The sequence below is a fragment of the Sinocyclocheilus rhinocerous genome, unplaced genomic scaffold, assembly GCF_001515625.1.
Source record: "Sinocyclocheilus rhinocerous isolate Xijiao unplaced genomic scaffold, SAMN03320098_v1.1 scaffold3933, whole genome shotgun sequence".
NCBI classification, from domain to species: Eukaryota; Metazoa; Chordata; class Actinopteri; order Cypriniformes; family Cyprinidae; genus Sinocyclocheilus; species Sinocyclocheilus rhinocerous.
The window spans coordinates 24,891-41,125 of NW_015666968.1; the positions used below are offsets into that span (position 1 = coordinate 24,891).

Genomic DNA, 16,235 nt, shown 5'->3' on the forward strand with positions numbered 1-16,235 from the left:
AGGACGACAAGGATTCCAATAATGACATTTATTGTAGACACAACAAGGCAGGTTCAGGTAGGTGAGACACACACTCGGGGTAACATTAACAATAACCGACACTAATGCTCAGACAGACAGGAACTAATATGGGGTGGATAATTAGTGGCAGACAGGTGAGCACAATGACGGTGATTAACTAATGATTAGACGGGCTAAACCAACACAAAGGGAAGAAACCACAACAAACAGTCCACAGGGGCGTTACACTTATGTATTTCATCAAAATACAAAAGTATTTTTACTTATACTGTTGTTTAGTCAGTTCATCAACGTTTGATTGGTTTTACTACATCTGTGTTACTATATCTGTGTTGTTTTGTTCAGACTAACTTGCCATTTATTTGAAAGGGACAGCTCACCCAAAAACTGAAATTCAGTGACATGCGACTCATGGCTAAAAAAGAAAATTTTGCACTTACTTTATTTTCTGAGGTGAATATATCTGTTGATATCTGCCTGTCAGAACAACAAAGCAAGTTCTTGCATTATTCTGGTCTGGAGATCTTCACCTCATAAAAGACAATACATGAGTAATACTTTTGAGTTTTCTGAGAGTCATGTTTTGTGTAGTGTTTTAAACCTTGAAACTTTTACAATCATCCTCTCTTCTTGGTGAGCCAAAGTGAAATGTTGAGCAAATATATTCTCATAAATGCAGTCCTCCAAACCACACCAACAGAATTTTTAAAATAAAAATTTGTTTGATTTTTCACTATTTTTTTTATTTCCCCTTTTGTGGTATCAAAAAGAAAAGCCATATGGTAAATAATGACTGAATTTTCATTTTTGGGTGAACTTTAGTTTGGCATCAGTCTTTGAGAATATTTGTCAAAAACAATTTTAAATTGAAATAAAAATAATTATTTATGGTTTAAAAAAATAAATAAATTGAACACTACTATTTTTGGACACCATGGATTTGTTTGTGATTTGTATCTCTCTTTCATTAATTTATTTAGGACAAGTCTGATGAGTTTGGAGATGTTGCCGTGGCCCTCCTTACAGACAGTGATACAAATTTCATTACCAACCTGTGAAAATCTCATTGTTAGTCATCAGTTGTTAGGTCTAAATACAAGACAATTACAAAAGAGACTAATAAATATTGTGTTAATTGTACTTAATAGTGCCTCTCGTGTAATTTCAGGTTCCATGAACTTCATGCCATGGGAACTGTAATTGAGTAACGTTTTAAATTTTTTTTACATTTATGAACAAATCTGAAATGGCGCATTCCCAGTCATTAAAGGGATAGTTCCCTCAAAAAAATTAATTCTGTCATTAATCACTCACCCTCATGTCGTTCAAAACCCATAAGAGCTTTGTTCATCTTCGGAACACAAAAGAAAGCCCAGAAAGGACATCGGACTGACACGGAAGAGAATAAATTGTTGAATAAAATCGTTATTTTTGTTTTCTTTGTGCACAAAAAGTATTCTTGTAGCTTCACAAAAATACGGTTGAACCACTGATGTCACATGGACTATTTTAACGATGTCCTTATACGTTTCTGGGCCTAGGACCGTTTCAGTTGCATTGCTGTCTATGCAGGGTCAGAAAGCTCTCACATTTCATCACAAAAATATCTTAATTTGTGTTCCGAAGATGAACGGAGGTCTTACGGGTTTGGAACAACATGAGGGTGAGTAATTAATGACAGTTTTAATTTTTGGATCTTCCCTTTAAGATTTATATAAATGCTTTAGACTGTAGTTATTAATTTAAATTCTTAATAAAATGAATAGTGTATAAGGATTGCTCAATAAAACTTAATGGAATTTTACTATACAATTGAGGTCTTAAACAGGATTAGATATTTTTTGAGTGTATATTGTGCATGAGTTAAATATTGACCCGAGTTTTTAAAGTCATTTCATAATCACATTAAACACAAGCAGGTTTATAATATACATGTTTCACATGGGTTTCACATACCATGGGTTTCACATAGGAAAGTACCATGGGTTTCACATGGGAATATACATGTGTTTTACATGGGTTTCACATTTCCCATGTGCAAAGCACACATTTCCCACGTGCAAAACACACGTTTCACATGTGATTTTTACATGTTTTCACACATGAAATTTCACATGTGCAGAATCACATGTGTATCTGACCACATGTGTTTTTGCACATGTGAAATTCATGTGGTTTTTCTGTAAGGGTACTTGTTAAGATGCCAGAAATAGATGACGAGAGGTTCATCCTCAAAGTTGACAAACACATTGTTATATGACACCACCAATCCTTTTTCAGGGTGTCCGCGGGTCCTTAAAAGGTCTTAAAATGTCTTAAATAACGTTTTCCTAATATAAGGCCTTAAAAAGTCTTAAAAAGTCTTAAATTCAGATTCGATGGGTCTTAAATATTTTTGGTCTCATTACCGCTAAAATATCTTCAGTCTGACGGACCTAATGACTTACAATCATTGGACAGACCGAAGATGTGTTCTTCCCCGCGGTAAGTTACTGCGTCATCAGAGTGAATTGCAGTAAGTTAGCAGAATACAGAATACAAGCTCGCGCCGAGGCTCACTCTGTCTCGAGACTTTAGAACAAATGAGGGTAACAGCATACATAAACTCAGAAGAAACACTGAGGTAAAAATTCAGAATGTTTAGTTTATTCATAACATGATATAGTTAAATAACACCATGACAAGTGAGTTATTTTGCTCAATATTCTCACGACGCAAAAAAACATTCAAAACACCTACAGAGTGCACGCATTACGTGGTCTCGTGCGCGTGCGCATTTACAGTGCGCTCTTTCACTGCGTGATTCAGTCTATTAAAATACATTCAGAATTATCACAAATTCAAGACATGGGGGCAGAAAATGTGTATATTTATACCACTTCATATAGTTCATCAAGTTCACATGGAAGAGTGCCTTTTTTTCCTCCAAAAATTACCATATACAAATGTGATATTGATTTTTTACAACAGTTCAATAAACTAGAAGTTTTATTAAGAGACTTACGTTTTAGACACCATATTGCCTGTTTTTGCACTATTTCGCCAACAAAAATAATTCCAAACAAAGCCACAGCGCTGTTTTGCGTCTCTGAGCAACATGACGGTGTTTCGTTTCCCGAATGAATCAACTGTTTAAATGATTCGGTTCATTCGCAATGACTCGCTTAACAGTGACTTACTGTCACCTACTGGTGGTTTTAATTTCACGTTTATAGTATCTTTTCATTTTTTTTATTATTTCAAATATCAGTATTCAATGTTTTATGTTTAATATATCAACACATTATTTATGCATTTGTAACTGCAGGTTAAATGCATTCATGTCCTGCATTAAACAGTGTGTAAACACATCTAAATGCCACTTCAGGTGCAGCTTATGTCTGGATTGCAAAGATGAATTTTGTTGATACTGATTTCATTTGCTTGGTAACAGCCCAAATGTCTTATTATTCTAATTCACTGATTAAATGTAAGAATTTGACTCAAAAGATAATGCACACTTATAGAAAAATGGCTTTATAAAGGTAAAATGCCCATAAAAGGTAAAAATCTATTTAAACTTATCTGACCACCACACAGAATATGAAGAATATCAAAAACTTTAGGAGTCAGCTGTCCACGAAAGTCCTTAAGATAGGAGCATGATAACACACTCAATCAGTTGAATGAATGACTCAATACTCACTCGTTCAGTGACTTACCGTCACTTACTGGTAGTTTAGTTGAGAAGTATGTTGAAAAGTATGCATTTTCCCCCTCAACATTTCTTATTTGTATATTCATAAATGCATTTAAAACATTAATCTCATAACATTATTTATTGCAGTTGTAATTATTGTTATTTGCAGTGTAAATTATTTAATCTGACTGGTAGCAGCCCTATAGTGTATATTGAATTTATTGATAAATTGTAATAATTTGACATGTAAGATGATGCATACATCTAAAAAGGTTAAAAATAGACATTTGTAAAGGTAAATATGCAGATTTAAGTATGTAAAAGCTAATAGAACACTGATGAAAATATTGCTTCAGAATAAATCGTTTACTCCACCAAAAATCTCAGTGATGCATTTATTTTGCGGAGATATTTTGTATGGAATATTGTCTGCTGACATGAAAAGTTCACTGTATATCGTAGTAATAAATATCATTTATTACAGCAATGATATTTCGTTTTCTTTTTAATTTATACACATTAAATATTACATATATGTATGTAATAAAATGTGTATTTCCATTACAGGTTTAGGTCTTAAATTTCATATAAGGTGGTATTAAAAAGGTCTTAAACAGTCTTAAATTTAACTTGTTCATGTCTGTAGAAACCCTGTTTTTACAAGGACAAATTAAAAAAGGACAAGGCGTGGAGTTTAATTGCAGGAATTGTATGAGTGGAATAAACAGAATTAAACTGGACAAAATGTAAATATTTAGCCAACCATGTTAGAACACACACACACACACAAAAACACTTTTGATTAACCTTTATGATTAAATGCATGTCTGCATGGCATTCACTTTGTATATCTTGCTCGCATGTACTCAGCTTTCCTCACTGTCAGTACAGGCGCTTCTTACCTCCAATATACTGAAACACTTCTGGTGTGAGTTGGCACCGTGTGGAGGACGGAACAAAACCTCGTCGGAGCCATAACGCGCCGTAGACGTGTGCAGTGTAAACAGGGGGTAACTTTGAATAACACGATGTTGAATTTTTTTTTAATACTTAAGTGTATTGTTAATGCATTTTTAATGCCACAGAACAATGCAAAACTCACACATGCAAGTCAACGAGTATACAACACCACACATTACTTACTCAGCACTTCACTGCACTTAAACACACAAGCATACAACACCACAAACATTGTGTAAACAACATACTCCAATCTATACCACACACACACAAACATACAACACCACAAATATTAAAAAAGCATGTTGATGCTTACTGTTATTTGTTACAGAATGTTTACTGTTGTTCAGTAATCTGTATTTTTAGTCATTTTCAAAAATGTTTTAAAGGGGTCATCGGATGCTTCATGCATGCTCACAAGTTGTTTGAACTGAAATGTGTGTTGGCAGTGTGTGTACACAACCACCCTATAATGATAAAAATCCACCCAGTGTTTTTTTTTATTTTTTATCTACTAAAATCTTTACCCCTTTCTCAAATCGAGCTGATCTCAGATGCCCGTCTGTGTGATGTCACAAAAACAGGCCCCTCCCACGATAGTTTGATTGACAGTAGTGTTTCAGCACAGACTGGACTGGTGTCTTACCTTAGACCCGCCCTGAGTGAGCTGTCATCAGTCCGCCATTGTTTCACCACCGGTGTTCTGAAATATACTGTGTCTGAGATATTTGGTGTCACTGGGCGGAGTAAACATGAATATTCATGAGTTTCCTGTTTTGTGTTAAAGTGACTCTGATAATATAATATATCCACCAGCATGGCGCCGCAAATGGCAGCAAGGACGCTGAGCTCCGCGATTCTTCTATTGTTTTTGTTTGTTTGTTCTGTGTTTTGTCATTCTTCTTCTATAAGTTTTATCAGAGACGAACTCCTTAACATTAAGCAGCACATCCCAGACAATATTTTTCCGGTTCCTATGTATGTCTGCACTATCATGTATGTCTGCACTATGTTTGTACTTTCTTCTACACTGGAAGCTCCTGTCGTCAAGTCAAATTCCTTGTGTGTGTAAACATACTTGGTAATAAAGCTCTTCTGATTCTGATTCTGATTCTGATAAGTGCGTTTTCAACGGATCACAAAAACTTTTCAACAAGTTAATTACGTTTCAGGTTTGAACGAAGTAAGCAAGCTTAGAATATAATTGTTAGTTTGTGCACAAAATGTTATAAATTGTTTCCTCTGTTATATGTTTATTCAACGATTACAACCACTGATTTGCCAGAGGTAGCCTATCGTTAGAATATGCTACAAGTAAATGGGCCAACAGCTGTTAAATATTTTCTTATATTCCTCTGTTTTGCTATTAAAAGTATGCCGTTTGATAAGTATGTCATTTGAAGTGTGTAGCCTATATATGGTGGCACAATAAAACTTGTTCACTGTATTGTAAGACTGTAAGGTGAGAAATAAGGAACAATATAAAGACTCTTAGGAAGAAACAACTTTAAAAAAAAAAAAAAACTCCTTTAAAAAGGTGTCACATGGAAGTGCATGAAACCCTACAACCAGAGTGCAGTTCATGTGGAGAAGCTGTTTGTTTGTAATTATCTGTTACAAATCAGCAGAGTTTGCTACTTGCACTTTTGCCAGTTTTATTTAATTAATTTATTTTTTTTTCTAGTTTGCAGAAGCACTTCTAATGGGGGAGACTTGAATTTTCTCATGTTATATAAGAGGCCACTATTGCACACACACATGAAGACATGGGTAAATGTTCTCAGAATTAACTTTTGTTGTTGTTGTTTTTTTATCCAATGCAGGGGATGGTGGATTATGTGTATGATGACCAACAGAATGTGTACTTTATCACTGTAATAGTTAAACAAATCAAATGCAAAATATAAAAAACACGTATACTATATAATACAAATGTTGTATTATTTGACCAGTTTTAAAGTTTACTACATTTTGTTCCTGAAATCCACATCTTTGGAATCAAGATAATCAAAAGTAATAAAACCAAGCACGACCTAATAAAACATGTTTCATGGATAAAGGGTTTTTGCAAAAATAACATGTTGGTGGATATTCTACTAATATTAAAAACATGTGGGTCATCCTTGAATGGCCTATTCTGCAATGGGTATAAACAATCTGGTCCCATTGATTTGGAAGTATGTTTCTTCTCCCAACATTTAGACTGCTTTCATTGAGTTTGTTTGTGGTGTATGAATCTCTATTTGCTATTTATTGTTCATATAGGAATTTATAACAGGTTTTAGATCCATAAGAGATATTACTTACCACAGAAATCCTATGACGTGTGCTTGGCTTGTGTTGATCAGTAGGCACCTATACAAAGTAGACACTTGTGTAGCTTTCACCTGTTTTTTTTTTTTTTAAACATGGCCATATATTTTATATTTATACAGGTGTGTTGTAAATGTCATTTATGTAATGCCCTCACCACATCTGTTAATAACACTTTAACACAGAATCAGTTGTTGTCTTTTTTCAGCAAAAGGAATCTATTTTTATCTTTGAAATGAAAATATATAAATTACTGTATGGTTTAGCCATTTGTTATTAAAATATAAAACATTTTAATTGTCATAAGTTTGCAGAATATAAGTAAAACATTGTTAAAATTAAAGGGGTCATATGATGCGATTTCAAGTTTTCCTTTCTCTTTGGAGTGTTACAAGCTGTTCGTGAATAGATAAGATCCCTGAAGTTGCAAAGACTAAAGTCTCAAAACCAAAGAGATATTCTTTATCAAAGTTAAGACTCTGCCACCCGTGGCTTGTGTACTGCAAACACGTACCAGCTTCATCACTGTGTCTGTCACGGGACTCTGTTCCCCTTTTATTTACTGTCTTTACATTTATTTTGAAAGATGAAGCTCACGATTATGGTAAGGGGCGTTACATTTCCGACGAGTGCTTGCGGTGTTCGGCCAATCACAATGCACTGGGTCAGCTGGCCAATCAGAGCAGACTGCGCTTGTCGGAAGGAGGGACTTTGTAGTCAATGAAGCGTTTGAGAAAGGCGGAGCATAGAGGACCTACAATAATGTCCAGTATTTGAAAAATAATGTGTTTTTTGAACATTAAAGCATGTCAACATATTCTGTTACAACAAATACACAAAATAATGGTCTTTAAAAAAGCATCATATGACCCCTTTAAATACCATGACTGAGGTGAGGCCCTTGAGCAAGGCACTGAACCCCAAACTGCTTGCCGGGTGCCACTGCCCTGTGTGTGTGTGTGTACTTGGATGGGTTAAATGCAGAGCACAAATTCCCAGTATGAGACTCCATACTTGTGTACTATAGTATAGTAAACTTTTTTTTTTTAATTACAATTAAAATTAAAAAGTATAGTAAAAAAATTACTATAGCACATGCCTAAACGTGGTATTAATATATTATTATTATTATTATTATTATTACGTCACGGTTGGTTTTGGGTTTTGGTTTACGTTCATGTTTTCATTTCTTTTATTTTGTCTTTTTCATAGTTATGGATCCTGTCATGTGTTTCCCTTGCCCTTATGTAATCCTGCTATTGGTTGTCTTGTTCATGTGTCTTGTTCTTATTGGTTGATTTGGTAATGTGGTTCTTAGTTTTGTTTTGTGATTGGGTCATTGTCTTGATTGTTCACAGGTGTTCCTTGTTTAGTCATTTAGTCTTGTGTATAAATAGCCCTCATGTTGCCATTGTCTTTTGTCTAGTTTTGTTCCTTGTACTACTGTTGGGAAGTTTGTTTTCTTGGTCATGTTTCTAGTCAAGCCAAGGTGTCACGATTTCGGTGGGGTCTACTTGGGGTTTGTTATCATGGAGCACATGGCCTTTTGTTTTGACGGCTTGCCATGTGCTCTGCTGTCATCCTGGTGTTCACCCCGCCCCTCTCGTTATCCCTGTTAGCTAATTCTCCCTTCTCACCTGCACCTCGTTTTGTCCTCATTATTCTTCCCTTTATCTGGCCCTCTTGGATGCTATCTTGTGTCAGTCCGTAATATGTTGTGCAGCAGCTTAGATCGTCTCTGTCCATGCTGTGTTTGTCTAAATCAGTTTTTTTATTTTTTCTAGTCTAGCCGGTCTGGCGTTCCTGTTTTTGTCACCCTCCCCTTTCTACCCTCCTGCCTCCCTAGAACTCTGGTCGGCTCTCTTCATTGGCTCTCGCTACTCATAGGCCTGTCTCTCCACGGCAGTTCCGTCCTATTCCTCGACCTACAATAATGTCCAGTATTTGAAAAATAATGTGTTTTTTGAACATTAAAGCATGTCAACATATTCTGTTACACCAAATACACAAAATAATGATCTTTAAAATAGCATCATATGACCCCTTTAAATAAATTTTCACAATCTTGCCCCCTTTTTTTTTGTCTTTAATTATATAGTGCATTTTGTCCACTAAATGTATCATTTTGGGCAAAAAAAAAAAGATTAAGTATGTTTATATTCCAGTTCATGTGTGTAAAAAAACATTCAGTTTTCGCTTTGTTTTTAAAAAAACTTTTTTGAATGACCGAGCAAACGATTAGGAATGGTACAGAATAATCACCATAACAAACTTTATTAGTACTGTTAAATTGGCAATATGAGCACTCTTCCCACAAGGGCTGTTTTTCGGTTAAAAAAAAAAGATTAAGTATGTTTATATTCCAGTTCATGTGTGTAAAAAAACATTCAGTTTTCGCTTTGTTTTTAAAAAAACTTTTTTGAATGACCGAGCAAACGATTAGGAATGGTACAGAATAATCACCATAACAAACTTTATTATGGCACAACATATACATTTTGGCAAAGTTATTAAACAAAGTTATTAAACAACACATTTTAGGGACTCTTAAGGTAAAATAAAAATATTATAGAAATGCTTAATAGTTGTAGGCTCATTTACTTGGAGCATAGCCTACCTCAGGTAAATCAGTAAAGAGTGGTTGTATATAATGTCATTGACCTTTCCATTTGATTCCTGGTGTCAGAATTATATAAACAATTATATAAAAAAGTGGGTTCATTTGTCGTTGTCTGTTGTATGGTTCAGGAGTTATGAAAATCTGTGTTTTTCACCACTTATAATGACATAATTTCAAGATGGCCACCAAATGAACCCCATGGGACTTTAGTTTAACTAGACACCATTAGGGTCCCAAAAAACAGGTTACAAAAAACTGCCAAGCGGGTGCATGGGAACCTATTCTTCCTGCTCTACTAACATGAGGGTGAGTAATTAATGACAGCATTTTTATTTTTGGGTGAACTATCCCTTTAAAGTACACACACACACACACACACACACAATGTGTAAAAATAACATTAATATTAACAATAATTTACATTAATAAATTATATATCATAATTAATGTACAATACAAATGTTAATGTACAAAACAATTCATTTTCTGATGTCTCTTTATGGTTAAATGACATTTTATGCAGAAATATTTTGGGTCACCGTGAACAGCAATCCATTGATCTTGGTTTTATTTATTTATTTTTCTCTGATTGATTAGTTTTACTGTGATTATACATTTGTCATGGTTAAGGCTAAATGTTTTTAATAATATGTTCAGAGTTAATTAAAATTAATAATCCTCCGCCTCCGAGCAACTCCCATCCTTTACGTAAAATTCAAAAGTGAAAGTAAAATTGAAACTGATCGTTTGGGGCGAATTTTCATGCACCGTTAACTGCTACTGCCATCATTTATCGTTGAAAGACATGATCGTTTTGTTTGATTTCGCCCATTTGAAGATGCACCTACCGAACTGTGTTCTGATGTCAGTATTACTGATGATCGCTGATGGTAAGCATGATCTGATTTACAACTATTCAAGGCCGTTTGTTTAGCACCTCGATAAATAGGCCTAGGCCTATATATTTTTTTTAACTAACAAAATTGAGTTCGAGGTTTAAACTTAAATTAGTAAACCGACTGAATTATTTAAGCATTGTCCTTTTCTACCTCATCCACACAAGCACATTTGTTTTCCGTATGGCCTTAACGGTGTATTTTGTTTACGCAGGGAGGTGCACTAAGTAGTCCGATACGGATGAATATGTATGAACATTATAGTGGATACAGGCTATTTGCATATATTGAGGGATAATTCACAAGCGATTATTTTTTTGGGTGAGAGTCACATAAGTACAAGTAGCCTAAATAATTTCCAATTTTGCTTTGCTGTGCAATAGCGAGGTGCAGATATCTGGCATTTGCACTAAGTAGTATAAATAGCATCTAACTAGGCTACTATTATTGCAGAGAAAATACTGCTATTTTCACTTAGTGTAAATAGCCGATGCCTAATCGAGCTGCTCTTCAAACAGATTAAAGTGATTTGAAGCATTATTATAGGCGAGTTGAATAGATTTGTTTTAGACATGAGAAGGATTAAATGTGCAGAACCTGATGTTGATATTAAAATGACACTATGCATTTTCTGGCTACGTTTTGATATTTGGTTAACTAACTATAATTCATTATCTTAAAAAAAAAAAAAAAAAAAAAAAAATGAAAACAATCATGCATAAATTACAATACATTTACATGTGCTAAATATAATCGAGTTATATAGTAGCCAGAGTCAGCACTACCAGGAAGTGTTGCTATTCTTTTCATTGAAAAGTAAACTAAAAGTTAATTCTTTACCCTGTTTTTTTTACCGGAACCAGTGTATTAGAGAAATGGTTTTCAATCTTTTAGATTTTCAATCAAAGGTAAAATTAACAGTTTATGTGCACCAATAATACACAACTCTTTATACAAATGAATTTGTACAGCAAATTTCTACAGAGCAGAAAGAGTTTATTTCTGTATTTATAGTTGTTACATGCTGAGCATCCTAGTGTTTATTATTTAATGAATATTGTTTATTCATATTTCAGGGTTGATTGTAAAAGGTCCCTCTGGTCCTCTGGTTGCTCCTCTGGGATCCTCAGTGGTTTTGCCCTGTTCTGTTGATGAACTTTTATCAGTGGAGGGTCTGGAGGTGGAATGGAGAAGAACAGACTCTGAGACTTTAGTTCATCTGTATCAGGACGGTGAGAGTCGAGCAGAATCTCAGCACCAGGATTATCAGGATAGAGCTAATTTCTTTACTGAAGAGATTCAACGTGGAAACTTCTCCCTCCGTCTGGACAATCTGAGAGCTGAAGATGAGGGACAGTATAAATGTAAAGTTCACAGTCAGCAGGATTCTGGAGAACATGTGGTTCAAATAAAAGATGTTGGTAAGTCTGGATTACACGAGTTCCTCCCATCGGTTTTTATGATTAAAAAAGTAATATTAGACGTAAAATTCACTGTTTATTTCATTCGTTCAGAGTGTTTGAGAGTATCAGGATCGAGTCGCTCCATATCTGCGTCTGTGGGTGAAGACGTCACTCTGAGCTGCTCTGTAGACTCTCACATCCCACCTGAAGACTTTGAAGAGGTTTCATGGAAGAAAACAGATGAAGATGAAGATACTCTGGTTCTGCTCTACCAAAACAATGAGACTTTATCGGATTCAGCAAATGTGCGATACAGAGACAGAGTTGAGTTCTTCACTGCTGAAATCCCCAAAGGAAACTTCTCTCTCAGACTGAAGAGCATCAGAACTGAGGATAAAGGAGTTTACATGTGTGAGGTGTTTGCTGGAGGACTCTCAGCCAATGCAACTGTAGTACTGGAGCAACTGGGTGAGTAACAGATAGACTTGAGCATAAACTATTAAACCAGCTATTACACTATTGAACTAACTAACTGTTAAACACAAACCAGTTTACTCTTACAATTCAATACAGTAGAGGAATTCATTTTTGGATTGGCTTTTTTTTTTTTGGCTGCAAATAATTTTAAGAAAGTAAATACTGTGAATTCAGAAAGTATTCAGACCCCCTTCACTTTTTTTTCAATTTTGTTATGTTGCAGTCTGATACTACAATCATTTAAATTCATTTTTTCTCATTAATCTACACTCAATACCCCATAATGACAAAGTGAAAACAAAATTTTAGAAATGTCTATAAATGTATTAAAAAGAATTGAAAAATTTAAATTTAATTAAATTAAAAAGAAACTGAAATATTACATGCACGTAAGTATTCATAAGTATTGCAACAACATTTGAAGTTTAGCTCAGGTGCCTCCCATTTCTCTTATCGTTGCTGAGTTGCTTCTACACTAGGGATAGATGATAGTATCGCGTATCGATGACAGGCAGAGATATCGCCGAAAGCTGAGGCCTTTGGCGATTTCAAGACGATATTTGGCTTGTTTCCCATGAATGTATTAAATATATTATTTTTATTATTAAATTATTATTATTATTAATAATAAATGAATTACAATTAATTTGCCCAGCTATAACCTATTGTTCACGTTAACATCACCGCACAGCCTAACCGACACTTGCAACACCACGCGCATTTGAGTTTTAAAATGAGAATTACTCAGTGAACATGTTTTTAAAAGACTACAATGTAATTTCAAAATTACATTGCAAAGTGATATATGAGTCATGATATGAGCCAAGGCGAAAACGGAAACGTCATATGTGATAGCATTTCATTTTCTTTGCGTAGCACATAAACATACAATTTTATTGATACTAATAATAATACAATAACAAATTGCTATTACTGTTATTATATAATTAAAATGATAAACTATAATAACAGTCTAATAGGTCCAAACACACAACAATCAGTCAACAATTAAAATTAAAAGCAGCTTTATTTCAAACAATGACAACGAAAACTTCTTAAGAACGAGTTAACACAAAATATTGCACATAGTAAGCCATTCAATTTAGATTTATTGTTAAAGTGCAGTGAAATACTTTAATTTCAGCAGACAATGTAGCCTATAAATATTGTAATTGTTGTATTGTCTTAGCCCCGGCCCAAAAATAAATTATGTCCATTAAAATAGACAGGCTGTGAGACAGGTTGATGGTAACCTAAATATAATAAATAACAAAATAGGCTTTGATAAATAAAAAAAACGACAATGAAAGAACTACAACTAAAATGAAGGATCAAAATAGTTAAATTACCACCTCAAATGTTCTCGAATGAACTTATTACTAAAACAAACACAAGGCCCGAAACAATTAAGGTAATTTTTGTTATACCATTCAGGTATTTATGTCTACAGATTTTTAGCTAAAAAAACAAGCTGGTTTACTCTGTCTAGTTTGAGGAGGTTGCAGTGGGGAGTAACTATGTTGCCCACTGCACTGAGCACGCGCTCTGATGGAGTGCTGGTTGCAGTAATCCGCAGGTATTTTTAGCCATGTTTGCTGTTAAAGGATAGCAGCTTCCTTTTTTTTCCTCACCATTCCAGTGGATTGTCATCGCCATCAATATCTTCCTCTTGCAAGTAGGATGTGATCTCCGATTTTGCTTGCTGGTCTGCGGGGATTGTGGACATAGACTGCTCCACTCTGCCCAGAAGACGTCCCAGAGTTTTGGTCTTTTCAGCCGGCTGTATCTGAGCTGCTGCACGTGCTACTTCTTTCTCTTCCTCCTCCTCCCCTCCTCCCCCTCCTCCTCCGCTCTGATGCGTACAGGTGGCTTGATTTTATCTTTCCAGAATGCCACCATCTCAACCTCTAGCTGACTTTTGATCACACCAAGTTGTTCAGGGTTCAAGTTGAGTCAAGGAGGGTGCCTTTTCGCAGCAACTGAAGTGTGTTGTCGTCATATTTCGATTTAAGTTTCTCTAAGATCCCCTTTTTAATTTCTGCCATCATCTTTACATCAGCCATCTCCTCCTTCAGGATATCCGTCATAAGATGCAGCATCGGCAGCAGAGATGAGACTGTCACGTAATTTTCAGCTGATAAAATATCAGTAAATTCTGCGACAAGCTTCAAGCCATCTTTGACAGCCTCTAGTATGGCAATGTCCTGTCAAGTTAGGTTTGGGAGTGTGCGATGGCATCAGGAAAAAACATTTAGCCATGACCATTTGAGCCCTCGTATGGCCGTAACAGACCTGCCAACCTTTGGAAATTGAGTACATCAGTGTGTTGATATGGGGTGATACCGGGGGTCATATAGCCTATTCCTACATTACTTGAAGCTCCTTGATGGCTAATGTCAAAATCGTAATTGCACAATGTGCAAAATGCTAGACTTCATGTTAAATATTTTTCATAGGTTAGTACTCAGAGTCTGCACTCAGTTTGTGATATTCCTGTTATACAGTATTTTAGAGTAAACAGTAGGAATGCAACAATACAGTTAGCCCAAGGTTCAATAAATACACTGTTAAAAATTTCCTGTAGAAATTACAGTAACTTACTGGCAGCAGTTCGCCAGTAACTTACTGTAAATTAAATTTACAGTAAAAATACTGTATTATTATTTACAGTACAATTTAACTTGCTGTAAATGTATTTACAGTTCAGTATATTTTTACTGTAAAATATACAATAATTTTATTGGCTTTTATACAGTAATATTTGTTAATGCTATTAAAAAAATACACTAAAATGTCCTGTAATTTATTGTCAATTTTTTCTAGTTACTGAAAAACTGTACAAATTGCAAATGACTGTATTACAACAGGTCTCAGTAAATAATAAAAATAAGCAATGACAACGTTGTAGCTTTTTTAACTTTGTTTTTAATTGTTCAATTGTTCTTGAAATAACATTTTAATCTTGCAGATTGAACTTTCAGTTTTCTTCACAAACTGTTTTTCTCAAACCTGCAGTAACATTTATACATATGTTTCATATTATGGCACTGTAAATCAACTCATAAAGAAATTCAGTCATAAGAACAATCTTAACTTTACAAATTCAAAAAACTCTCCTGAGTAGAATGTATTTGCTCAGCAACAGTAGCAACTGTTTTTTTTTTCCCAAACCTGCAGTATCATTTATAGGCAAGGGTTTCATATTATAGTATTTTAAAAACAATGAACAAATTCAGTCATCCGAGCAATCTTACAAAAAACTTACAAAGTCAAACAAGTCTCCTGAGCAGAATGTATTTGCTCTTAGCAGCTTAATAGTTTTGCCAGCTGAAATCCAGAAAGTCCTTAATGAAGGAGGATACATGAGGGTTTAGGCCAGAGTTCTTCCTTTGCACCATCTTCCCACTTCTTCTGCTGACTTGAAACTTTGAGGAGCACTTGCTGTTGTCGGGGTTGATCCTCACAATGAACCTTTACATAAAAGAAAGAATTCATTAGATAATTTGATGTGTAAAAACTTTTTAAACATTAGTTAAGACAAAAAAAAAATAATTTGTCATCATTTACTCACTCTCAAGAGTGGTTCATTTTCAGAACACAAATTAATTGTCCCGAATATAAGACGATGTTTTTTTATTGGAAATACATCTGAAAAAACGCGGTCGTCTTATATTCAGGGTCTAGACTTTGACATGTCAATAATACACACACAATAATAGGTGGCACCAAAACCGCATAAAACGAGTGTGCCATGAAATACATAATGTGATGCGTGTTGTAAAGATCGCAAGTAAAACAAAAGAGAAAGAAAACCTTACAGCTGCATGAGTCGTGACGGTCACGTTAGCCTGATGGGACCAAACTCC

General features: G+C 34.8%; 1 protein-coding gene across 1 annotated transcript in view; it reads left to right on the top strand.

Annotated features, from left to right (window-relative positions):
* Window positions 1–10,398: 10,398 nt before the first annotated feature.
* Window positions 10,399–16,235, top strand: part of LOC107733312 (butyrophilin-like protein 2) — a gene marked incomplete at its 3' end in the record, with an annotated part of 21,337 nt that continues 15,500 nt past the window's right edge. Inside the window, exons 1-3 of the mRNA XM_016544883.1 lie at window positions 10,399–10,483; window positions 11,566–11,910; window positions 12,004–12,360. Coding sequence (XP_016400369.1) covers window positions 10,399–10,483; window positions 11,566–11,910; window positions 12,004–12,360 — 787 coding nt within the window. The remainder of the gene's footprint in view (window positions 10,484–11,565; window positions 11,911–12,003; window positions 12,361–16,235) is intronic.